Source organism: Ochotona curzoniae, unplaced genomic scaffold (genome assembly GCF_017591425.1).
Source record: "Ochotona curzoniae isolate NIBS_2020 unplaced genomic scaffold, NIBS_Ocur_1.0 contig_883, whole genome shotgun sequence".
Taxonomy (NCBI): domain Eukaryota; kingdom Metazoa; phylum Chordata; class Mammalia; order Lagomorpha; family Ochotonidae; genus Ochotona; species Ochotona curzoniae.
In genome coordinates, this window is record NW_024466599.1 from 66,629,104 (window position 1) to 66,654,967 (window position 25,864).

At 35.4% G+C, this 25,864-nt stretch overlaps 1 protein-coding gene across 17 annotated transcripts in view; it reads right to left on the bottom strand.

Moving 5' to 3' along the window:
• Positions 1-25,864, bottom strand: part of NRXN1 (neurexin 1) — a 1,050,610-nt gene that overhangs the window by 942,348 nt on the left and 82,398 nt on the right. For 11 of the 17 annotated variants that reach the window (XM_040993714.1, XM_040993722.1, XM_040993718.1 and 8 more), the window contains 2 exons: positions 3,673-3,690; positions 600-629 (listed from right to left, as the gene is read on the bottom strand). The exons of 4 other annotated variants lie outside the window; for them this stretch is intronic. In XM_040993714.1, coding sequence (XP_040849648.1) covers positions 600-629; positions 3,673-3,690 — 48 coding nt within the window. The remainder of the gene's footprint in view (positions 1-599; positions 630-3,672; positions 3,691-25,864) is intronic. 2 more of the 17 variants (XM_040993712.1, XM_040993724.1) reach the window with 2 other exon arrangements.

Sequence of the window (25,864 nt, forward strand, 5' to 3'; positions counted from 1 at the left end):
ATCAGTACATTTTAGAAAACTGCGTCTTTAAGTCATCTACATGCAAGAAACTGGAAGGCCCATGCTCAATTTTAAAGATTACAGAAAAGGGGAATACACAGTGACTACTGATAGAAAAGTACTGATTTGAAGGAACACTATACTCAGCATTCTAGAAGCCAGAAGCCACATATGTCTACATGTTCCCAAAATGCCATGCATGAATGAAAAATGGACTGTTTCTAGTACCCCTGATAAACTTAGTATCTCCTTTTACATATTAATGTGATCATTTTCAGTATTTCTTTACCATAACTACCCTTACTCCCATATGCTGACCCATATATGGACCTTTTCGATCACACTTTCATCTGTCTCATTTATTTGTACGTACTATAATGCAAGAAATGCAGGAAAATAAAAGTCACAAGAGCAGACCAAAATCAAATCAACAAATAAAGGCAAGAAAACACACAAGAAAAGAAAAAAGTGAACACTAGTTATGTACTTAATTTGCAGCCAGGTAATTTGCAAGCATTTTCCCATACTTAGCAATGATGGTTTGAAAGCAGCAAAAGAACAACACTGAAAGCAGAGTGGAAAAGGAACAGAGCCCATACCTTGGTCGCCCATCATCAGGTGCGCCAGACCTTGAAGGGAAACAAGAGCACAGTCAGCAATAAACAAGGGAGCATGGAAAGGCAGGGTTGTCACGGGGACAAAAATGTTCAGTGACAGACATCTTGTTTCCTATGAGACATGTCTGTATCATAGAGGCATATCAAAAGCATTCTTTCAACCCCTGGTTGGAATGCTTTGGGGCAAAAAAAAAACTACAGAACTGCAATTTAAAACATTAGTATGTGCTGCACTGTGATATTTCTTCTGTGTATCAATTGGAACAGTCCAGAGCATAAGAGCAAAAACTTAAAATCCAACAATCCCTTAAATATTACATTTGCCCTTCGTGCCCTTTGATGAAACTGTTTTTGAACACTGCCCCCACAGTGCATGTCATTTTGCAGTAATGCAATTGCATTTTTAAAAACCCAAAGGAATACCTGAATTATGGGCTGGGTCTGATCTTTTTCCCCTCATCAAAAAATGAGCAGTTTCATAATTAAATGAAATAAATTTCCTTAGTCACACTGAAATGATAATGTAGTAATGTCTCCTTGTCTCACACATGTAGCAATCCAGCAGGCTTGCTCAGATACAAAAGAGATCACTTACATGCAGTTGTAAAATTAAAATTACAGAATAATGCTCTTAAGCAACAATGAATGAAATTGAATAGGTTCAAATAATTTCAAATAAAAAGTTATTTAGCATTTTATTTAAATGCTACTGAAATTCTGAACTATGAGGCAAAGAAAATATATTTAAGGCATATATTACAGATAAAATTTATTCAAGGAAGCTGCCTAAAGAAACTGAATTTTCCTTGTTTATTTAAATTATCTCATGTTGCACAACTTCAGGATAAAGATCATTCCCTTTCTAAAGTATAATGTCAATCCTTTTTAGATGCTTACTAATGAAAGGAATATTTCAGTTTTTCAAGTGAGGTTCAGAAATAAATCTATTTTCCACTCCATAAATATTTAGAAACTTGGGAGAATATCAGAATAAATTTCTGCTAATTTCTTTTCAATTTCAACTGTTCTTCCAAATATTTGAGATTTGTGCTCCAAAACATCACACATTAATTACGTTGGTTTTGAAACAATCCGCACTGTTTACTCAAAGTTTTATGTGTACTCATAGTGCAGATAATTCAAATCAACATTTCACTACATCACAATATAAAATTATTTAACATACTGGTTTCTCATTTCTATAAAAAGAATTTCATTAATAAAAATATATCCACCTATGAAAATTAAATACTGAGGATGGGCTAATACTTCATGATTCTGTATTTGCTTAGCAAGATAGGTTTATTCACCTAGGTTAAATAATTCATCTTCAACACTTGTGAAAAAATAATAATTTCTTATTAGACTAGATTAGTGAATTATCTTTAAGATGGTAATTTTATAACTATAATTTTTGGAAAATATATTTAGAATAGATTCAGAAACATGGTTCAAATGGCTTTTATATTATGGTCATAAAGATAGTAGTTAAACACTTCAAAGTGTATTTATCATTATCAGTGGTAACTCAACTAATCTTGTAAGTCACACTATAAGGAGTGATGTTAAAAGTATGATGGAGTAAATTTTACAATATTTTATGGGTGTGCTGTGGAAATCTTATTAAAACTTTGAGTGTGCAAGAACCATTCATGCTAATTCCTCTGATTTTAAAATCTTTCGGAATGCAAGCACTTACAAAGAAACAAAAGACAAGGAACATTCTACAGGATGAGTAAGGAAATGCAAACAAAGTTTAAAAAAAAATCTTTAGAAATAACTTCGAAACTCAAGTAACATATACAATACAAATGAGACTCATTTTTGAGGGTTATCATGCCTGCAAGGTAGAACCATCTTTATCAGAGCCTAATACAGAGCTAGCACTTGGAGAAAAGAGTGCCTCCTCATATTTTTTGAAGTTTTAATATACTTTATTTAATGGAATAGAAATGTTCAGCAGTTAAGCAATTCTAGTTATCACTAATGGAAGACAAAGCCTGCTGCTGACCAACTTTGTATTGCCATAAAGAGGTTTTGTCTTTCTTTTTTTTCAAGCCATGAATTCTTTATAGCCTATTGTCTCGTCATCTGCAATCTCAGATGATTAGTTGTTTTGCAAGAAACATTTCACTCGGTAGCATACATATATTTTTGTGGAAATACTATTTTCCACAAAATATGGAAGCAAAATAAATGTCAAATGGTGCCTTCTGACATATGTGGTTAGAAGCTAGTAAATTATTCATATATAAACTTGGTGCTTTGGTTCTATAAATTAATACAGTGTATATAAGTTGATAAACTTTTTTTATGATTCTTCTGTTGTACTGATTTCTTTTTGCATACTTGTCCTTTATATATTTGGTTGGGACATGACCAATGTATGTTACTTTTAAAAATTAGAATGCTAAAAAACCCTGAATTTGTTGGGTTCACAGCACTATGTAAACTTTCCCAAAGTATTGTAGCTTAACTTAACAGATACAAAATATCACATAAATACTCACCAGTAATCACATCAGATGCTTTCATTCCCACCGGACAAGGATGGCTTATTTTCTAATCTAAATTCATGCCTCTTATAGTCAGTATCTTATTCTGTGCTCTTTTTATAAATCAAATCATTTGAAACAAACCAATGGGTTTGAAAGAATATAATACTAAACATTTCCAACAGAAAAGACAAAATCACTTTGATAAGAAAAATGGGTAAGGTTCATGCACTGTGTTCTGAAACTGCAACAAAATGCTTTCTCTTTGGAAATTAAAAAAAAAAGCAGTATTGTATCATTTTTCCATAAAGAACACTGCAGGAAATATTCTAAGATTTATACAGGTTTTGAAATCCATAGAAGTTGCGATTTAAGACAGAATGAATTTCATATCCTTGAAACTTACAATTTTGAGAGCTTGTGTTCTTTATGAAAAGTGATACACAATACAGGAATCGACTGTTCAGAACGAAGTTCAACTTACCGTTCAAGTTTGAGATGTACTCTATTAATACTAACAAATAAAAAGAAATTTGGAAAACAAGGTAGAAAGCACCCACCTTCCACATTGTTGTCTTCTGAAAGCACATGACAAGGAGGGAGAGAAAAGGAAAAACATTCATTAAGCAGCATGCAGACTGGACCTTGCCTTTGCATGTCTTCCTCATGCAAGGCACCAAACACATCATGCAAGTGCTCCATCACTATCATTCAAAAAGGGAAAACAAAACCACAGGGGAGCAGGTTTCCTCCCATTGGCGGTATTTACAGGATGTCAAACAAAATTTCGGTAATACGGTCATGTTTGGAGCGAAAGGTTTTTAAAAAGCCTTTTATTACCTTTGTCCAGAAAACACTATCATTATCACATGTTGCTGATATCTTCCTAGGCAATGATTCCTAAAAGCATTTAAAAAAAAATTCTAAAAGGTTGTATGTCTACATACTAAGTTGGTGTTGGAAGTTGCAAAGTCTGTTAGAAACAGCTATGAAATTTCACCTAAAGGTACTCCAGTATGACCCAACAGCATTATCTACTTGCCATGCCTGCTTTCATATTCTTAAAAGCAATCACTTTAAAGAGCACATACTCCTGTGCAAATAAAATCTAGAATTTGGTTTATGTACAGTGCACTCATATTTAATCGAAACAAGAATAATTTATTACAATATATTAAAATGCTAACTTTTGAAAGATGCTAAGTTAAAAAACTGATCATTCCAAGATAAATCATTAGGGTGCTATCCATCAGGTAAAATTTTTCATGATTAAAAGCTTTTAAATAACTTAGGGTATGAATATGAATAGAGTTAATATACTTTTATTTTATTTTTATTTATTTTATCAAAATAGCCTTTATATTTCTGTATAATATCTCTATATTTTCATATATATCAACCATATTTCCATATCTGGTTATGTGCATCTACACAGATATACTGACATTTTATATACATTTCCTGAACATAACACTTTTAAGTGTATGGCGTTTATAAACTATTAGTACTTACTGAATAATTCAAGCGCTATATGAGATGCAGTTTGGCAGCAAAATAGAAATCTATTATAGATAAATTAATCCTTATGTTTTGCTTAATTATATATGCAGGGATAAATTTATCAAAATGTCTAAAGGATGCAAAATAGGTATAGAGTCTTGAGAATACTTTCATCTATAAATATATCATATTATCAGTTTCAACACATACATTTTAATGGATTATGTTTTCAATGACTCCTCAATTTCGCTTAAAGTATATTAGCTACACAATGAAAGAGTAATATAGATACATTTTTTCTGATGTGGTGTTACTACATAACTAAGAAAATGACTAAGAGTTAATTGTAGGCAATAACATTTTCATACATTACTTGTTTTAAAATAAATTTGAAAGGAACATAAATATTTGTATGATATTCATTTACAGTTTTACTTTGATTTCTAATTTAACAAATAATTAATATCTTACTTTTAAATGGTAACTTTGACATGGTATTAATACAAATATTAAAATTTTATTTTATTTATTTCTATTTAATACAAAGGTAAAACTGTTAAATTCACATGTTAGTTTATACTAACTGTCCTTTCAAATTCCACTTCCTAAGTTGCTGTTTTGTTAAAATTATTTAATATGATCAACGAAATTATAACAGGAGGAAATTTACAGGAGGATTGAGTGCCAAGGCTGTCAACTACTTCAGCATCACTTATTGTCAGCAAGCAAAAGTTTGGCAAATACATTGCGTGTAGCAAAGTGTCATTATGGATTTTGATAAAACAGTGTATAAAAGAGATATTAAAAAAGGAACACAGAATAAGTCAAAAAAAATAAAATAGACTTATGCCTGATACCTGACACCGATTTTTGAAATGTGCTAAGGGTACTGGCAAAGGAGGGTCGTTGATTCACACTCCAGCGTGAGTTCTCTTTTCACTGCAAACTAAAGTGCAGCCCCACACATGGTGATATTTGTCCTGCCCTAACATCTAACACATCTCTGAATTCCAACTCAAAAGAAAACAGGCTGGACTTCCTGCAAGCAAACGCCAGTCATGTCCAATACGTGAAAGTCCTGACTTTACTAAGTTCAGAAAAATGAGCTGTCTTAGAACATTAAAATTTAATAAATCAGATTACTAGATAAAAATAAGGGTGATAAATTTATTCAGAAATTGAAGAATCAGGATAAAGCAGAAAAGGAAAACAGGGAGGAACAGGAGAAGAGGATGGCAAGAAGAAGGAGAAGCAACAAAAGAAAACTGACTTGGAACAAACTTTCCTTCCGTTTCCCATTGCATTCAGATATTATTACAGGATGGAAAACCTTCACTTTTTTATTTTGTCTGTTTTATCCATTGTGATATGAACTAGAGAACTTTAAGCTATTTAAAACTTCATTGTCACATAAAGATAATGCCTATGCTATTTCAGAAATTTGGATATTAAAATAACTTGCAGTAGCCTCAGCATTTATCACTATTGACTGAGAATTTTTCTATTTCTTGTTATTTTGCTTTTGGACTAAACAAATATTGAATGGTACAAGAGATAGTAGTCCTCCTCATGATTAATTATTTAGCATTTGTAGATTCTTACTCAAACACTGTTTTGTTCTGAGTGGAACCAAACAGAGTTGTTGACTTTCGGCACATGGCAGTGTTGTGCCAAAAGGTGGAAAGGAATATGTTAGGCCTTACTTGTGGACACTGTCAGGTTAGGGGCAATCTCTTCATTTGCAGAAAACCCTGATGACTCAATTCTGCTGACTCACATGTTGCCAAGTACTTGAAGTACTCAGTGGGTCCTTTAATGACTAACTTTATGATGATCATGCTATTTGTAGAAATCATACCTTTTTTTTATTACTGAAAGAATAAAAAGAATGAATATAAACTCAGGAAAAGGCTACTTTGAATTTTCTTTTTCCTTTACATGACTATGCTTTTCTCACCAAGATGGGAATTACGCATTGGAGATCTAGTCATGTTACAACTGATGGCTGAATGCGAAGATGAAAGGAAGCAGCTGAGCAGCCGACTGTTAAACTGTATCTTTTAAAATTACTGCAAAACAACCTCTCCATAGAATTATTTTATTTGATCCATGCCTGAAAGAATGCAATGTCAGTAATTTATCATGAAGATATTCTCAGCACATAATCTTAATTACATGCCTGTAGGAAAAGAGAAAGGCATAAGGAAAAAAATATGATTGTGTCAATATGAAGAAAATCTGAAGCTTTCATTAACAAATTTAAGGATGGAATAAGAAATCATAAATAAGTCTTTTTGTATAATATTTAATTGTACAGTGCTTAAAGGAACAGTGACCAACTCGTATGCCACAACTGATACTTTTTAAAGCCAAAAAAGCAACTTTCGACACCTAGGTATTCTCTCTGCAGTGTTGTTGCTTTTCTCCCAATGGTCTGCAACTGCCTCCATTGTTTCTCTCCATGCTACCACTTCTACACTAGAATTTCAATGACAGTAGGCAACTTCTCACCCATATCCAATCCCTCCAGGATGGGGAATATGGCAGCAAAATGACTGTGAATAACAGCCAGGACAAGGAGGAATAGAGTAAAATTTGCTTCCCTTTTCCTCATACAGAGCTTCTTGGCTTCTTTCATTGCAGTTCTCACCCCTTCTCATGACCTGTCAAGACTTCACCACTAGGTTTGGGGGATTAAAGGCCAGTACATCAGGGTCTGTTCCCACGGTGGTACAGGATACAGCTTTGTTTTACTTCATTCTCCTTTTAGTGTTAACAGTGAAAGCCCGTAGAAAATCTCAATACTCTGAGAATGCATCAAGGACTGGGAAATGGAGGAAATCATTGAGACTGAGGATTTATGCAGCAGACAGCCAGAGGAAGAGAAACACCAGCCAGAACCAAGATGCGATTCAAATAGAAAATGGAGCATAAAGGTCTATTATGAAGATTGGGGGAAGGAAAAAAATAGCCCTGGAAAAAAATTAACCCAAATGACATTCGAGGCACTCCTATCCAGCCTGCCTGGTGTCTCAGCTTTAGCACATGAGGGAAGCCAACTAGAGCAGCCAGCTCCTTTCTTTCTCCTCTCTACTTAGAAGTAAACAGAGGGGCAGCTCTAAACCATCTCCAACAGCAGAGCTGCTCCTGGCATCACACTGGGAATACTAAAAACATTTCCCTGGGGATAATTTTGTTACAAAACATTTGTGGTATTTAGTTCAAAGTGTTCCAACTTGTTAAAGGCAATTATCAGAAAGGAAAAGAGTAAGGGAGGGAGAAGAGGTGAAGGAAGGAAGGAAAGGGAGATGGCGGAAGGAAGGAAGCAAGGCAGATTGGCTAATGATAAAGAGCACTGTTCTGGTATTTAAGCAGTTCAATGACACTGATGAAATTTATTAGTCAATGCAGTATAATATACATTGAAGATTCACATAAACTATAATGAATGCAAATTAAAATTGGCTTTCACGAGGGACTACTGCATGAATTTGTTTAGCCTTGACAGTCTCAGCTACTACTGTGTCTAACTCTTGATAGTTAACATACTAATTTGAATGCCACAGCTGGACTTGGGAAAGTTTTACTGCTCGTTGAACAATGCCATGTTTCCTGCTACAGAGGTTGACAGGTAATATTCAGCACAATGCTTACCACCTACATTTAATCACCAGTTTAGACCCCTCCCTAGAAAGCTGAGTCACGTGAGGGAAAGACCCTGCTGTGCTACCCAAGGACCCGAAAGCTGCGTGCTTTAGACGGCAGAGCAGGAATGCTCTAAGAACTTGAGTTTAAACCTATTCCTCTATATCTTCCCAATGCATCAAACTTGCCAGGACCTACACTGGTATGGTAAAGCTCAGATGTGAGTTTGTAAACAGATTAACATTTGATATTCTCTGGCCTATATGTTTATCCTACAATGTGTCCAGGGTTCTCCATCACTAAGACAGAAAGTAAATGACCATCTGCTAAATAACTTCATTGAAAAATCTGTCAAACATTTAGAAGGTGTAGAATTGTTCTGTTCCAAATCATTTTCCTATACAGTTTTTCAAATAAACTCAAACAGCCCCAGATTTGTTGACTTATGCTTAACTTTAGGACACATCAAGAAAATATAACTTCTATAAGAAAATGTAAAAGGATTTTGTGACCCCAGCCTAGGCCTATATAACACTAGTACCTAAGTAAGTGTTGTATTGCTGAGAGAACAGCAGTCAATAGTTGGCAGGCCTTTTGGGCCTGATTAATGCCACATCTGTGTTAAATAAACCAGTGTGCCAGCATAGTTACCTTTTCATTAAAAAAAAAAATACTTAGGGAAATGGGAAATGCCACTCTGACTCCCAGGAAGGGGAGGCCTGCAGATTGTCCAGGGAAGGTGGTCACTGGATGAACTGGAATGGGAGCAGCTGATAGCATGTTTGACAGGGGAGGAATGACTTCTGGAGTATTCCACAGACAAGGCCACTGTACTTGCAGATAGGCAGGGGAGCTGAAATCAGAGATGGTTTGAAGGAGAGAAACCACAGGGCATGTTTGGATCAGGCCAAGGTACCTGCCCATGTGGGAGACATGGGCTGGACTAAATATTAGCACCCACCACTGATGCACACAAAAGTTGGGAATGGACCACAGTACCTGCCCATGAGTGTCAAAGCAGGTGGTTGGCCACATCATGCATCCACCAGAAAGTGAAAGAACCAGATCTGAGTGTTGATTCTGTAAGGGACCTGTGGACTCTCCTCTGGAGGACTGCAGCACCTTTCAGATTGCATGAAGAGCAGGGGGTGGTAGCAGACTGAGCCAGGTTGGACCACAGAGATCACCTGATATTTGGAGGAGTCAGGGGTGGGAGGAGATCCGACCAGGCCAAACTGCAGCACCAACCAGCACACGCAAAGGCCAGGACTAAAGGCAGACCGTGCCAAGCAGAGCTATGGCACCAGTCAGCATGCATGAGATCTAGGGCTGGGTGCTGGCCTGGCATGGAAACTTTCGGACCTCCCCTGATAGACTGCACTCCTGCTGGCGAGCATGAGAGCCAGAGCTAGGGGCAGGCCAGGCCATGCTGGGCTGTAGCACCTGTCAGTATATGTGTGAACCAGCTCTGAGGCTTGGCTGGACCAATCCACAGCACATACTGGCATAAGCAAGAGCCAGAATAGAGTGCAGGCTAAGTGAGGTTGGACCGCAATACTTACCAGTTCACATGAAGGCTGGAAATGGACCAGACCAGGCTAGGCTACAGCACCCATTGGCATATGTGTAAGTCAGGTCTAGGCTGTGCTGGGCAAACTGACATGAGCAAGAACTCAGAAGGGGTACAGGCCTGGTTGGGTTGAACTGCAACACCTACCAATTCACATGAGGGTTGGGGGTGAATCAGGCTGGGCTAAGAACCTGCATCTGCCAGTGAGAGCTAGGATTGACTGTGAGCCAGGCTGTAGCATCTGCTAGTAAAGTAGAGACTGGGGACAGGCCATCTCAGACTGGGCCACAGCACTTGCTGGCAGCAACCAGAATGGAGGCTAAGAGCAGGAATGGTAGGAAAACTTCAGGGACTCCCTTGCTTGGCTAATTCTACTGGTAAGTATCAGAGCTGGGTCTCTGGGCAGGTCAGTCTTGGAGTCATCCCAGCAGGGCCAGGCCATACCACTCACTGTCAGGTGCTGGGACTGGGTGAGAATCATGTCAGGTTGCACCAGAGTACCCCCTGGCAGGTGCAAGATCTGTGGCTGGGAGTGGGCCTGGTAGGAGAACTCTGGACACTCCCCTGCTGGCTTGTAACTTCTGCTGGTGATCATGAGAGCCAGCATATGTATAGACCAATTTGGGGAGCAAGTCAGACAGAGCTTAGCTGCAGCACTCATAGGAGTACACAAGACGGGATGCAGGACAGACCAGGCTAGGGAACAGCACATACTGGCACATGCAAATAACCAGGCTGGGGCAGGACTGGTAAGGGTTACTGAGGGGGTCACCCCAACTAGGCTGCAGTACTCACTGGTATGGTGAAGACCAGGCCTGTGCTTACCTACAATACCCATCAGTTTGGATAAGACATGGGGTTGGGGTGAAACCGACCAGGTAGCTGCATCCACCAGTATGTGTGTTAGCTCATGGATTATGGATTAAACCTTATATTGCACTGGCTGGTCCGCACCACAATTAAGTCTAAGGTCACTCCAGGCATGAGTTCTTAGTGATTCCCTAAACTAGACTGCTGGACTCAAATCCTGCACCAGGGAAAATCATAATATATGAGGTGTGACCTTGGAGACTTGGTGTGTTGGGATTGGGTCTTCTCCATTGCTGATGCCTGTGCAGTTGACATCATGCCTAGATGCACACAAGGGACATGACAGCAAGCTTATCTAAGCCAGCAGAGGACTACAAGTGCCTGGTCAGAGGATGACAGGCTTTGCAACATATTTGTTTGTCCGTGGATGCATTAAGGTGGACTGGGTCAGCCAATGGAACTTGGAAAGATTGTCTAAAGTCTAGTGCAATGCAGCTAACAATGTCTCAGAACTATAATAACCACTGAAGTAACACCCTCAGAATATTCTTCCCCACATCAGGTCTATCAGGCTCAACCAAATGATGGTCCCCCACCCCTGGATGCTGACACAGTTTGACAGCAACGAATTGTCCCCGCCCCTTCCCTTCCTGTGGACACAGAGAAAAAGAGAAATCAAAACATCTGTCCCACACAGCTTCTTTCATGCCTCAATCGGTCCATGATAATCTGAGACCCACATTTGCATGCATCCCTCTCAACTATGTAAACAATAATAGGGATAAACCACACTAAGGATTTATGATAATATTAAGAGCAATTTCCTTGAAAAGATTATTATGCATAGTATGAAAAGAAGTTATAAATTCTGTAAATTTAATTTAGATATACTAATATAAAACTGTTAATATGCTATTACTGAGTATAAATCATATTTACATTCTTATACTTAAAGGAGAATTAAATTTTATTCCTAAATAAGAAATATTTTATTTTTACCTTCAATATCGTAAGACATGCATATGTCTTAAAAAGGCAATTAATATTTAAAGCACTTTTCAGGTCTTTTGAGCTTTTAAGTTTTTCATTTTGTCAGTGTTCAAAACTCAGGTTATTCAATATTTTACAATCAGTGGTATATTTAGACTTTGTAGAAGTTGGAGAAAGTTTTGTAGCAAAATGAGACAACCCCTTGCCTGCAGTAGCAGTATCTTATGCAGGTACCAATTTGTATCATGGATGCTCCACTTCCAATTCACCTCCCTGCTTGCGGCGTGGAAAATCAGCATAGTATGGCCCACGTCCTTGGTCCTCTACACCGACTTGGGAGATCCAGAAGAAATTCCTGGTTCTAGTATGATTCAGCCCCAGCCATTGTGGCCACTTGGAGAGGGAACCAGCAGATGGAAACCCCTCTCTGTCTCTCCTTCTCTCTACAACTCTTTCAAATAAAAATAAATAAAATCTTTAAAAAAATAAGTTTGTAGAATTTGATGAAGTCACTATTACTAGGGAATAGGCAGTTAAAAGGAACAGGCCTTTCTTTTATTTTATTACTTTTATTTTTCGGCTAAATAAATTAATTGATCGTAGGATCTCTTTGGGCTGATTAAAGTATTTCTTACAATGAACCAGATATTTATAACTTGTTGGTTTTCCTTGAACCTATGCTACTCCTAACATCCTAACTGTATTCTTAATTACTGTGTTCTCCAATCACTGTTACTAAGAAGATATACTCAGAGAGAATGTGATTTATATAAAATATGATTTTTATGGAGATCTCAAGGAACTTGTTCCTAATGATCAAGAGAAATGAGAATTTAAAAAATAATAGAGGTTTGATAGTGCATCTTACCACTTTAAAGGTACTCTTATAAACACTGTATTATTTAATCCTTATATTAAGTCATCAGCTACCTTAGTGTGGTTGAGTGAGGTCCAAATTTATACAAATAAAAATAATAGTATTTCATAGAGTTTAAGGCTCTTTTAAAGAAAGAATGGACATGAAAGTTTTGGTTTTGATGGTCCCTAATTTGCTGAAATGTCTACAAAGGCTGGGTTGTGTTCCTGGAACTATTACTAAATAGTAGCAATTGGCATCACTTTTTTGTTATAAAAAAAAAGAACAAAGGGACAGGAGACAATTATTTTATCAATCCTGTTATAAGAAGATAGAAGAGTTTTAGAAAATGTTTTTCTTATAGTTTCATTTATTGGTTAACTTTATTAAAGCAAAGAAAATTCTCTTTGTTAGAAGAGAGTTCTCACTATTCTTCCCTGTATTTTTAGAATATTTTTTTTCAACAGAAAATTAAGTCTCATTTAGAAAATTTTCCTCTACTTGGAAACCAATGTCAGATCCAGGGTAGAAAACATATATATCCACAGGCTTTATATTGCCAGAAAGAAGAAAATTATTCTATTAATTAACTTCTACTTTTAAGATTTAAAGAGAGGTATTCATTTCATTCATAGCATACAAAATTTGCTGCCTCTTAAAGTATCTAAAACAAAGACATTTGAATGGAAAGCCAAATATTTTCATAGGCAAGGCAATATAGTAGTATATACCCTCCATATAAAGTATACTTATTCTTTCATGATGAAATGAAAATCTATTAAAAATATTACTTTTTATCCCTGTACATTAAATTTCCTTCGTAGCAGCTGAGCAACAAATTCAGACCTCTTAAAATTTGTTTCAACAGACAAGATGGAGAAAAACTTAAAATGTATTGTGAAAAATAAGTTTGCCTTTTAAAATGAAATATTTTCCTTTACAAACTAAGAGGACAGTTTTTCATAGGTAGAGCTAGTTTGGGCTATTGTCTATACCTAAGTAAGTTCCCATGAACATTAGCTAATGTGAAAGAGGGAACCATCAGCTTGAATTATCTATCATTTATTGCTTAATTTACTGACGCATAAAATCATTCACACAAATATCAGCTTTTGAAGTACTCAACATTCCTAATTCACTGCTATCCTGAAAGTCTTTTATCAATACTTAAGTAAACATGCTCATTTGTCTAAACTACTTTCATGATTACTAAAATGTAGATTATCTTGATGCAAACTTTTAAGCTGAAAATTTAATTTTCTAAAATAATGTTATGACTTCTTGCACATTTATTTAGAATATTTGTTACACAACACTACTATAAGTACTCCAAATGGCTCCTTCTTACACACGCAACAATTCAGTGTCCCACCACTCTGACACGCAAATATGCATGTACACACAACCCACTGTTACTGAATTTCATGAATAAGTTCAAACCTGGCCTTTTTCTCAATAAAAATGTTTTTCTTCTTCATGTGTTGCCATGAGTAGAATAAAAAATTCATGAGGAATACTTTGACAGTACCATTGATAAAAGCAAACTAACTCACCGGAAATATATTAGTCTATTTATAATAACCATTGATAAATTATATCTCTTATCTATTTGTTTACACATATTAGAAACAGAGAAAAAGCAATTTCTAACTCCATGGCCATTATTGTAGCTACCAGAAGCATGTGTTAACCACTTTTCAATTACGCTCCTCAGTTTGACCAGTCACATTCTACAGGATCAGAAGTCATATGTGGCCATTCGCTAACAGAATTCACACAACGTATTATAGATATTTCTGTTATCACAAAAGTTCTCAGTGAAGAACACTACTAGGAGTTTTAAGGATACTGGTACTGTGGCCTGCCAGGTTTAGTCTACAAATATAGCATCCCATTTTGGCGTGCTATTTTGAATCCTGGTTGCTCCACTTTCGATCAAACTTCCTGCTAATGTACCTAGAACGTAGTACAGAACACCCAACTGTGGGTCCCTGCCACACAGGTTGGATATGAAATGGAATTCTTGGCTCACAGATTCAGACTGGTCCAGACCTTGCTGTTGGCAGCCATCTGGGGAATGGGATAGGTCTTTCTGCGTCCTTCTCTGTGGCTCTTTCAAAGAAATAAGCAAGCTTTTTAAAGCTCGTTTTAAGCAAGCTACCACTTTGGCAATATATTTTAATATAAAACTATCCATACAATATACCAGTATGCCCTTATTTTTTATGTAAAAGGGAATAATTAAAATTCATAATATTTAAACAAAAACACCAAGTTAAATAAGGTTTTAATTTGTAGAATGTGGAAAACTGTGCAAATATTTTCAGATTTATTTAGAAATAATCAAGAGTGGGCAAGTGATATCAATAAAAGTTTTACTATATTTTCAAAAGTCTTTGAATAACTTAAAATCAACAATTTTTACACATGGTAGCCCAAATCCTCTTGTATAAAACTGACAAATAACCAAAAAATCTTGTGCATCTTAATGTTTAACTGAATTTAACAACCTATTATCTCTCCTTATATCACCCTTCAGGTTATCTAATGTTATCTTTTTCATTTTTAAACCAGTTAAATCCTTTATAGTTTAATAGAAACAATATTTCTAATTAGTATAAATCACTCTTTATTCTACTATTTCTTACATTTTTTTACACTGAGATAAGTGAAAGATTTTCCTCTCCATAATAGAAGCCTTTTCCTAATTATGACACAACAGGAAAATAAACCAATTGTGCAAATAATTCAACTGTCATTTCTATAAGGTTGAAATGCAACAGAAAGTATAAAAGGATAAAGGGGAAAACACAAACCTATAAAATCCTGACATCCTGTTTAGAAACTATTCCAGAGAAATAAATATATCCTGGATTAGGCAAATCAAAACTAGAATAACAGAAAAGTAACTCTGAACACAGAAGAATTTGTTGAGGGATAGAAAAAGAAAAAATATGTATATGTAAAAATGTGAGTACAGTCAGAAAAAAAAAAGATGTGAATGAACTGTCAAGAGCAAAAAAAGTATGCTGAAGAAATGAAAATAGCTAAGAGACCTCAATCAGTTAAGACACCTTCAACCTACATTGGGTCTAGCTCTTTACTCCGGCTTCTGATTCTATCTGCTCATTCATGTATGCCCTGGAAGACAGAGGAGCACTGCCTAAGTTACTGGACTCTTGCTGCCCATCCTGGAGACAGGGACTGAATTCCTCACTGAGACTTGGCCCAGACCTGGCTATGGCAAACATTTAGACTGCAATAACAGACTGCTGTTACGTCATTCCACCTCTCAAATAAATACATAAATCACTTAAAAATGTATTGAATTCCTAAGAGACTGAAAATTTTCATGGAGTCTAGGAATGTCCTAACGACAAACAGAATGTTAATGGTTCATCGCATTTTTCTTAAAGGACAAAGCTGAGAATGGCAGGACCCCTGATAAGGGAATTTTCTAGGGTCTGACATCACATTAGATTAAAAAAACTCTAGATTCATTTATAGCAATTTAGGATTTTTTTCCACCTGCCAAATGTTCTACTTGCTCTATATAACCACTTTGGTTTACCAAAAATATATATATATATATATATATAAAACCTCCAAATCAATAATTGAGAATTGCAAATGAATTTGGGATGCTGGTAATAACTGTTTGATGATGTCAGACATGCCACTTTTATAGTTAAGGTTTATTATCACATTATTAGTTTCTTAAGAATGAGCATTCTTCTAATCTCTCCTGTTCAGCTCCTGGCATAATGTGTATATGTAGGCGTTGTTAAATAAATATGCATGTTTTAGTAAGTAATTAATTTCCTACTTTAATTTCCTGCTTGGCTTCTCACTATTAGCACTGGGAGGAGACAAGTAGGATTCTTTTTATAAGTAGAATTTCCTACACAGTATGTTCTGAGGTTAGATCGTCAGATCTGAATTAAGGAACTTTGCAACTGGAGGTACTGTTTGGGCAAACTAAATGGAAGAAATTGAATATAATTTCCATTGAAATATTAGCAGATTCAATATTTATTAGTATTCTTTTCTCCATAAGCTGTTGCTTGTTAAGTAGATATGATGTTTATTACACAGATATGATAGTGATGATGATATTTCAACTGTGTAACCTCATATAATTACCACAATGACATGGTGCAATGACTTCGTAGGAAAGTAACTATTACAATCCAAAGTGACATAAATAATATGGTTAGGTCATCACTTTATACATATTTTTAGCACAGTGCCTGCCAAATAATAAACACTCAAAAAGCATTAAAGATTGAAAGAACAAATGGCTAATCAATAAGTTTTCTAAACCCAAATTTTGTGTTCTTTCCTCTATAGTATAATTTGTGAACTTCTAATTAGTCACATACATATTTATACCTATCAATATATTTTCTACATTCAATTTTTATAAGAAAAAAGTTTAACCATAAGTAGTCCCATTAAAATAATGGTCAATAAAGCTTTTTTAAAAAAAATCATGTTCTGATATACTAGCATTGTCCCTGAAAATGACCCATTCTTTCATGTAATATTTAGTAATGGACATACAACAATAAAAATATTTAGTCAATTATTTTAATAAAAATCTAATAATTTTTAAACAATTAGTAATACAATTTACTAAGTACAATGAAAAATATCAAATCTACCAACAGGTATTGCGTGGGCTGCAAAGTCTAACAAAAGTATATCACTGGCATTTTAAGTGATTTCAAACAGATGTCAGGTTTTTGTTTTGTTTTGTTAACTAATTCACCTTAAGCTTGAAAAAACAGAAAGACAAAATGCTATTTTTTGCACTGTGGTCCAAAAAAAGCATGTTACTGTTATATTGTATACATTGTTTTGAGTGAGTCTTTTAAGAGTTTTAAGAGTCTTTTAAGAGTGAGTTAAAATTTTGCTCAAATGATTAGCCAGAGTGGAAACCTAAAACCACTGTAGGCTTAGAAGAAGTGTTCAGAATGAGCCTTCATGACCGAGCCTGCTGATTTATAGTCCAGAACAGAATACATCAATCTGTGCTCCTCATTTATATTTCCTTGTGATATTGCTTGCCTCCTTGGGAATTCTTCAGAAACAAAACATCTCTTGATGCTTTGCCCCCATCTTGAACCACATCATGAGTCAAAGTAAACCTCTTTTCTTCATAATGTACTTAGTCTGGAATATTGTGTTATTATTGTCAGACAAGTAAGTTTAGTAATAAGCTTAGGTCATGATCATATCTGATGTGTAGATATCAATTTACACGATTCTTCTGATACATGGGTGATACACTGGGATATCATTTATTAGCAAAATGGATGGACCTGGAAGTCATGATGTCATGTGCAGTAAGTTAGACACACAAAGACAAATAAAATAACTTCTCTCATATGTGGAAATAAGATAAGTGATTACTAGAGACTGGCAAAGGATAGAAATAAAGTTTACACAAAATGCAGTTGGAAAATGAGATTAGGTTCTACTGTTTCATATCACTATGGGCTGACTCTTGATCACAAGAATGCAGTACATACCAAATACAAGAGAGGAGAATGACTGATAGGACTCTAACATGGAAGGAATATGAACAGGCAGGGATACTGAATACTTAACTTCATCAACTTAGACAATATGAATGTGCTGAAAGAATGCACTCTACCCCATAAAGGTATACAGATATTGCATCTTAATTTAAAATGTTCAAAAAAACCAATAAAATGAATTGGTCCAGGTGGTGGTTAAACAATGCAGATCAATCATATCAACTAATTGTCAGAGAAATATATGACTTAAATATTGTTTAGTCATTTTTTAAACAATTGTTTATTTTTATCGAAAAGACAGATACACAGGAAGAAGGAGATACAGAGAGAAAGCTCTTCCATCTGCTGGTTCACTCCCCAAGTGGCCATAATGGCTGGAACTGAGCCAATTCAAAGCCAGGATCCAGGAGCATCCTCTAAGTCTCCTACATGGGTGCAGCATCCCAAGGCTTTGGCCCGTTCCCTACTGCTTTCCCAGGCCACAGGCAGGGAGCTGAAAGGGAAGTAAAGCAGCCGAGATACAAACCAGCGCCCATACAGGATCCCAGTACATGCTAGGCAAGGAGTTTAGCCACTATACTACCGTGTGGGTCCTCTTTATTCATTTTTAAATATTTCTCTCAGTGATGCTAATCTGGTAAATGTGACCAATATCTAATTCCAATAAAGACATATGTTCATTCTCTTGCATGCTGTATTTAACTGAGCAACAACTAAACAATCATTTTGTATAGTCAAATAGATTTCAAACAGATTTTGAGAGACTTTCCTATGATGGGAGTATTATGTCAGTCTTGGCTTTAAATGTAACATTGTGATCCAATGGGAATATTTTCAACATATGCCTTAATCCTATTTTTGGTTCCTGAAAAGAATTTGCCTTTTTATTATCATAAGTTAGAATGCAATTGTATTTAGAAATTTAAAGGCTCAGATTTTTGAACCTCAAATGAATATTAACCTATTTCACAGACAAAATATTCCAAATCCCAGATATATATAACCAGAGAACCTTGGTTAGGTGGCCTTTAGGTCACAACGTCACATGAAACCCCAACAGAAAAGGTACCGGTTACATTCTAAATACTGAACTAGCAAGCTTCAGTAGCGAATCAGACCAAAATGGAATACCTCTTTACCAAGCAGAATAATTCACACTAGGATAAATATTTATAGTTTTCTCATAAATTTTAGATGAGAAACTAGATTGTAATGTACTTGCCAACATATTCCTGTATTGAAAGGTAAGGGGGAAAAAAGTGAAACAAGTAGGGAAGCTGTGACCAGAGGGCATCTGAATCCACACGCATCAGAATTTTCAAGTCAAAAGATACAACAAATTAAATTTTGCCAGCCAATAATAGAAATGGACTTCATGTATAATCTTATTTTAGTTTCAACAATTAGAAACGAAAGAAAACAATCTGTGGTTTAGACCATTAAGCTCCAAACACAGAAGTGCAAATTTAATATTATTTCCACTTTTCTTTACAGACCATTGCTTTCACAGAATCTTCTGCAATGACAGAAAAAAATTTATTATACCTAGGACCAAATTATTATCCTAATGAAAACTAACCTAAAACTTAGGAATGTATTCTGATCCTAACCAATACTATGGCCATAGAACATTTCACATCTAGCAACATTTACTAGGAAATACCTCACAGACTTGTAATGATCTGAATAAATAGTTATGATTGTTATACAAAATCACATTTGGATGGACTTCTGAGCCACTTTGGTAAAACAAAAGAATGCTCATGATCTAGGCCTGATCCGTCTTCCATTTCAAGGTGAAGACCAGTGTAAAATAAAACATCTCAGTAAATAATAGTACTGTGGAGGCACTAAGAGTAGGTTATAAAATAGTAAAGGAGAGGAAAAAGACTACCTACAGATACTTCCTAATTATTTCTAACAGCTTAACTGACCGGTATTTTACTCTGTTAGCTCTACCTTCAGACCAGAGAAGGTCTCCCCAAGAAGCCGTTAAACTTATCTGGACAATAAGATGCTGGACTCTATGCTAGGTATATGCTTGCAATGAAGCAATCTCAACTGAACTTGAACTGTGGTTATGTGGCAAGGTGGAGGAATCCACCATGGGGTGAGGGTTGTGGGAGGGGCGGGGGAATCCCAGTGCCTATAAAACTGTATCACATAATACAATGTTATTAACAATAAAAAATATATATCATAGAATCAATACAAGCCATTTTTGAAAAAAAAGGAAAATTTCTTAAGAAGCAAGTTTATAGGTTAAAAACCTTCGATTCCAATTTCTGTGAAATGATGGCAAAAATCAGAGAGAAGGAAAGAGTCATCTTTTTCTCTGATAAAACGAAAAACTGGTTTCATCACTCAAAATATTCAGGGTTTGGTTGTTTTGCTTCAATAGAATTTAAATGGAATTTACTGGTCTTATTTCAGAATTCATTTTTAACTTGGCTGAAACATTGAGAAGAGAAATGTAGTACCACACACCAGAAATATGGACATAGTCTGCCAATTATTATCCACAACTAAAAACACATCTTGGGGGTGAAACTTGAAAACAGCTCATCTGTTTTAGACATTAGGTACAGAAATTGTGAATGTTAGATTATAACTTTCCTGGGAAGGAAATTCAATGCTAGACCTAGGCATTCAGAGATCTCTCTAGGTTCTGCACAAAATGCTCTGTAACATGACAATAAGCAGGTCCGTACACATGTAAACCTGTTTCTCTGTCTTTGAAGTAGAGGCAATAACCTTCATATGATTATTGTAGGGCTTAGTAAGGACCATGCAAATTGTTCAGCACAGAACTAAGTAACAGACCCATATACTTCCCTATAGCTACTTATATACTCCCTATGAGAAAATGGGAAAAATTCTAAAAATTCTAAAATTCTAAGCAAACTTTAATCTCATCATTTTACAATTTATTTATCCCATATTTTTATCTAGCCACAAAAAAAAAATCTGTAGAGTATCAGCAAGAATTTCCATGTCAAGTGATTTCCAAAATGGTGCAGTATAATTAGGAAATTCATGAGTCAAATTCCTGTTTATGCCAGTGCTGTAAAAGCTAATCATTTGTTTGTTTTTCCTAAGACAGACTTGATTAAAGACTCTTGCTTCAATAATTAAATAACCCTGTGCTTAAAGGACTCGGGCTCAACCATGGCTGTGGTGTGCTAAAACCCACGTTAATGCAAAGGGATGCGTATAAATTAGCACATAAGCGTCATTTACATTAACAATTCAAATGCAGTTGCGTTTTCTGAAAATTACCTCGGTATTTCCTATGAATTGTCACATATTTTATGTGCTCCTACTGTAAATACCATTCTGACATCAACCTGCAGGCTCTAGTCACAGCCTCGATCTAGAAGAGAGCTTGGCAAACTTGCTATAAAAGGTCAAAGCAGAAACAGGGTAAGGCTTGCAGGCTGTATTGTCTCTGCTCTAACATTCAGCTCTGTCGCTGCCATGTGAATGCAGTCAAACATAATATATAAACAAGTACAGAAAGCTGCTGTTTTCCTGCAAAATTCTAAAACCTTAAAAAAAGAAAAGAAAAGCCAAGGTAGTGGGTTAGATATGGCCAGAAGTCATATTTAGCCTAATCCTGAATCATATTTTGCTGATTACTAACCCTAGATAGTAACTCCTAGGTAGCACAAACCATAATATTATCTTAGAATATCAATCAATATTTATAGAATTGGTAAGAGGAACAAAGAATAAACTCAATACAAAACTTGACTAATTTCTGAACCTCAAGTATTCTACCTACTCACACAAAAATCAAAATACGTAAAAACAAAAAGAACATGGCAAAGCAAGTTTATCAAATGATTTTTGTGAGTGTAAAAATTCAGTGGCTCAAAATTAAAAAGCATTCCACAAAACAATATGCTTATGGGTAAAGCATTATTTTGCTGATAACTACCACTATTAATTGATAGTTACTATCATTACTGCTTCATTACTGTTACTAACTGCTGCTCTTTTCAATTCTTCACATTTTACAACTCTTAGAAGCCACATACTCTAATGTTGAAGAATACAAATTACATAGCAACTCACCCACAGTTGATCTAGTAGCTTTAGAATCACATACAGACTGAGGTTAAGAGAACAATTCTCAGAATCGCCCTTGTGGTACACACAAGGTACCTGTAATGTAAGGTCAAGGTGCAAGTACTTGACGAGTACTTGTCAAGAAGTCCTTCATCAGTCACTTTGAAAAACCACTTGGAACATTACAAATACCAATTTATTCTGTGAATATTAACAATAAAAAAATAAATTAAAAAGATGTTCTTGACAAGTAAGTTGGGAGAACTAACACCCTTCTGTTGGAGATCACAGTGTAAAATTACAAAGTGTGGATGCTAAGATGCCCTGAAACAAACTACGCTTTGTCCATCCTAAGTTTATTTCTGTAGAGATTCTTTCTTTCCTAAGTGAAATCTATAAACACGGTTCCCCAAAGCACACACTGTGCAAACTATCTTATACTTGAGATGATTAAACTCCTTCGCCCTGGGTATGGGAAAAAGCTCTACTAAGTTCACACTTAACAGTATGAAAACATTCAGTTTCAGCATATATTCCATTTGTGACCCTTTATGCTGGAATTTTTTTGAACCTATAAACAGTCTTACAGAAATCACCCAGATGTGTACAATGATGCAAGCAGAACGAATGGTACACATATCTCAGTATGCATGGAAAAACGTACATACCTGAATGCAACTAATAAAAGAAAAACTATGAAGGTTACCACTACTTAAAGTGTTACATGTAACATTTTTTTGTTTTTGTTTTAGTTTTGAGAAACTTAAGACTAAACTTTGTAAATATTTTTGCACTGACAATTTTTCTTTCATCTCAAAATACATTAATACCTCCAAATAATTTTCACAGGATATACTTATAATACTACATTTTCCTTCAAAAAGAAAATAAAATCCATTGTCACCAATTGCATTTTAAAAAGTTTCCTGATTTCTTTCCTTTTCCGCAATGCATATATGTTGTAATATTGTAATAATGACAAATTCTTAAATCTTAACACAACTTTTTAGGTAAGAATTGATAAACTATTTCATGACAATTTAAAGGGACAAAATCCAAAAAACACTAAGCCAGGTATTATCTGGAAGCATTTATATGAAGTAAATATTGCTAACTTCTGAATACTTTTAATAGGTGGATTACCAAGATAACAAATTAAACAGAAAACACTTCAATCAAATTGCGCAAATAATAAAGTCATAATAATTTTATATTACTATATGTTTCTAAAATTTCTTGAATACAAACTAATTAATGTGCAATAATATTCCAAATTATTGCACTTAAATATACTGCCAGGAAATTAAAACAAAATCATAAGTACTAAAAGTCAAGTTACTGGCTAGTGTGTGTGCTCCTTTAAGGTTCACTTCTGCTGCTGTACATTTGCTGTTCTATCTTATTACTCTAGAACTCATTAGCAGGAAGAATTCTGCTGATTAATGGAGCATGCCATACATTTTCCTCCTTTTAGAGAAGATTTCTAAGATTGTAGGAAGAAGCAATAACCCATTTTAAACCTCAGAGCAGCCATGCCATAGATTTCAGAGTGCTAAATGAACCCAGCAATTTTTGATTATCCTTCATAGTCAAGAAACCAAACGGCATTATAGATGATTTGGTGTTCTTTTTTTATAAGAATGATTAGATTATTTACTGCTTAGGGATTATCAAAGAGATATACTTTCCTCTGAAGATACACCAAACAGCAATTTGTCTGAATAGTTACACTCACATGCTCAATATGACTTATCTACAAACTTTTAACTTTGCTGACCTTAACTGCAGAAGCTGACAACAGGACATCAAAAAAGAATGCCAGCCCTTTTCCCTACACTCCAAGAAATAATTAATTAGTATACTGTTTGATAGCAAGCAAATTTGAGCCAAGGATTCTGTCAGCAGAATTGAGAGGAACCTGAAAAACCATTGATTACCATCACCATTTTCCAACTGATTTAAAATATAAAGACATAAACTGCATATTTTCATTTCAAAAATAACGTGGAGCTCAAAAGCAAAGAGGAAAATGATTATATTCCAATACACAACACCAAATTAAAATGGGGACTGGATTAAGCAAATGGGATGAATGTGTTTTGCTGTAAAAGTGTCTAATTTAGTCGCTTACCTTTTGTATCAATTGTGATGTTTCCAAGTGTCAGAAAGCACATCAAGAAATAGACTGGACTGAACAGTTTACACATACCCATACTGAAACACACCCTTTTGAAAAAACAACAGTATTAATACAGTTAATGAAATAAAGCTGAGAAACATAAGGAATAGGAAAGGCCAGAGTGCTCATATGATCATTTGCTTTGTCTCCAGAATGAACAAGTCAATCCTCTCTATCGCTTTTCCTGGCACAATCCAGACACTGGTGACATCTTACCCTGGCATACTTCTGGGCAGCACAGATGTGGTGGTTTCATTGCTACACATACCTTGATTCTCCTAAGAACTTCTCATTGTTTCTAACAGCAGAGGGTCTTTTTGAACACCTGAACAATTTGGAGCTCAAAATAAAAACCTCTCCATAGAGATTTTTACTTCTATACCCAGATTTTTCCAATATTGCTAACCTGGCATGTCACAGTCAGATATTCCCACAGCTGATTGCTGCCTGAGCCACAAATGCCCTTTCCTCGACACTTAGGTGTGTGTTGCTCAATCTTCTTATAAGTGTGTATTGAAAGAGAAATTATTGAAAAACTACAGTTGTGTTTAGTGTTTTGCGCCACTGTCTGTGTAACTTTGTTAAATTATAGTATTGTGAATGAAAGAAAAAAATAATAAAATCAAGGATCAACATTCAAGTGTTATTACTCATGTCCTTAGAAGAATAACAATATTGGGTTCACCACTTGTGTTAAACTTCAGACCAACATACAAATGCTTCCAACACTTTTGTACATATTTGCTTTTCTCAAGATGGCAGGAAAATGGATATAATTATTTTTTAATGTATTTATTTTTGTTAGAAAATGAGATATACTAAGAGAAGAACAAAGAGGAAGATCTTCTGCCCAATGATTTGCTCCCCAAATGGCTGTAACATCCGGAGCTGAGTTGATCTGAAGTTGATCCTTAGCCAGGAGTCAGGAGCCAGGAGCCTCTTCTAGATCTCCCATGTGGGTGCAGGTCCCAAGGCTTTCCTCAACTGCTTTCCCAGGCCACTGACAGGGAGCTGGGATTAGAACCGGTGTCCACATAGGATCCTGGCACGTGAAAGGTGGGGACCTTAGCCACTAGCTTCTCATGCCAGGCCTAGATATAATTATTCTTCTCTGGAGTCTGCAAATCTTGTAAACATATCAAGGTAATAGCTTCATAAATACTTTAAATAAACTATACAAAAGGCAAAATTTAATTTTGGGGGGTTTTCAGACTACAACAGAATTTAAAAGAGAAAATTTTAAGCATGTCAAATCATTTTCCTCATTCGCAACAGTTTTTCAAAATATGCAGAGATTTGCTTTAGAGACATTTGTTAACTTAGGGAATCTAAGTTAATCCCACAAGTTTCTTCTCAAAACAAAATCTGAAAATCTTAATTGAAGAGTGCAAAAGCAAAACTACCTACTGTGTGGGGGATGGGAGAATGGGATACTGATCCTTAAAGTTGAATAACTTCTGAGTACAGGGACAGTTTTTGCATTTAAGGGCATTAAGTAGCATTTCTGACATGTTTCCACTAAATGCCAGTAGCATGCCACTTCAAATCATTGTAAATTTTAGGTTTTAAGGCAAAGATTTTGCTAACA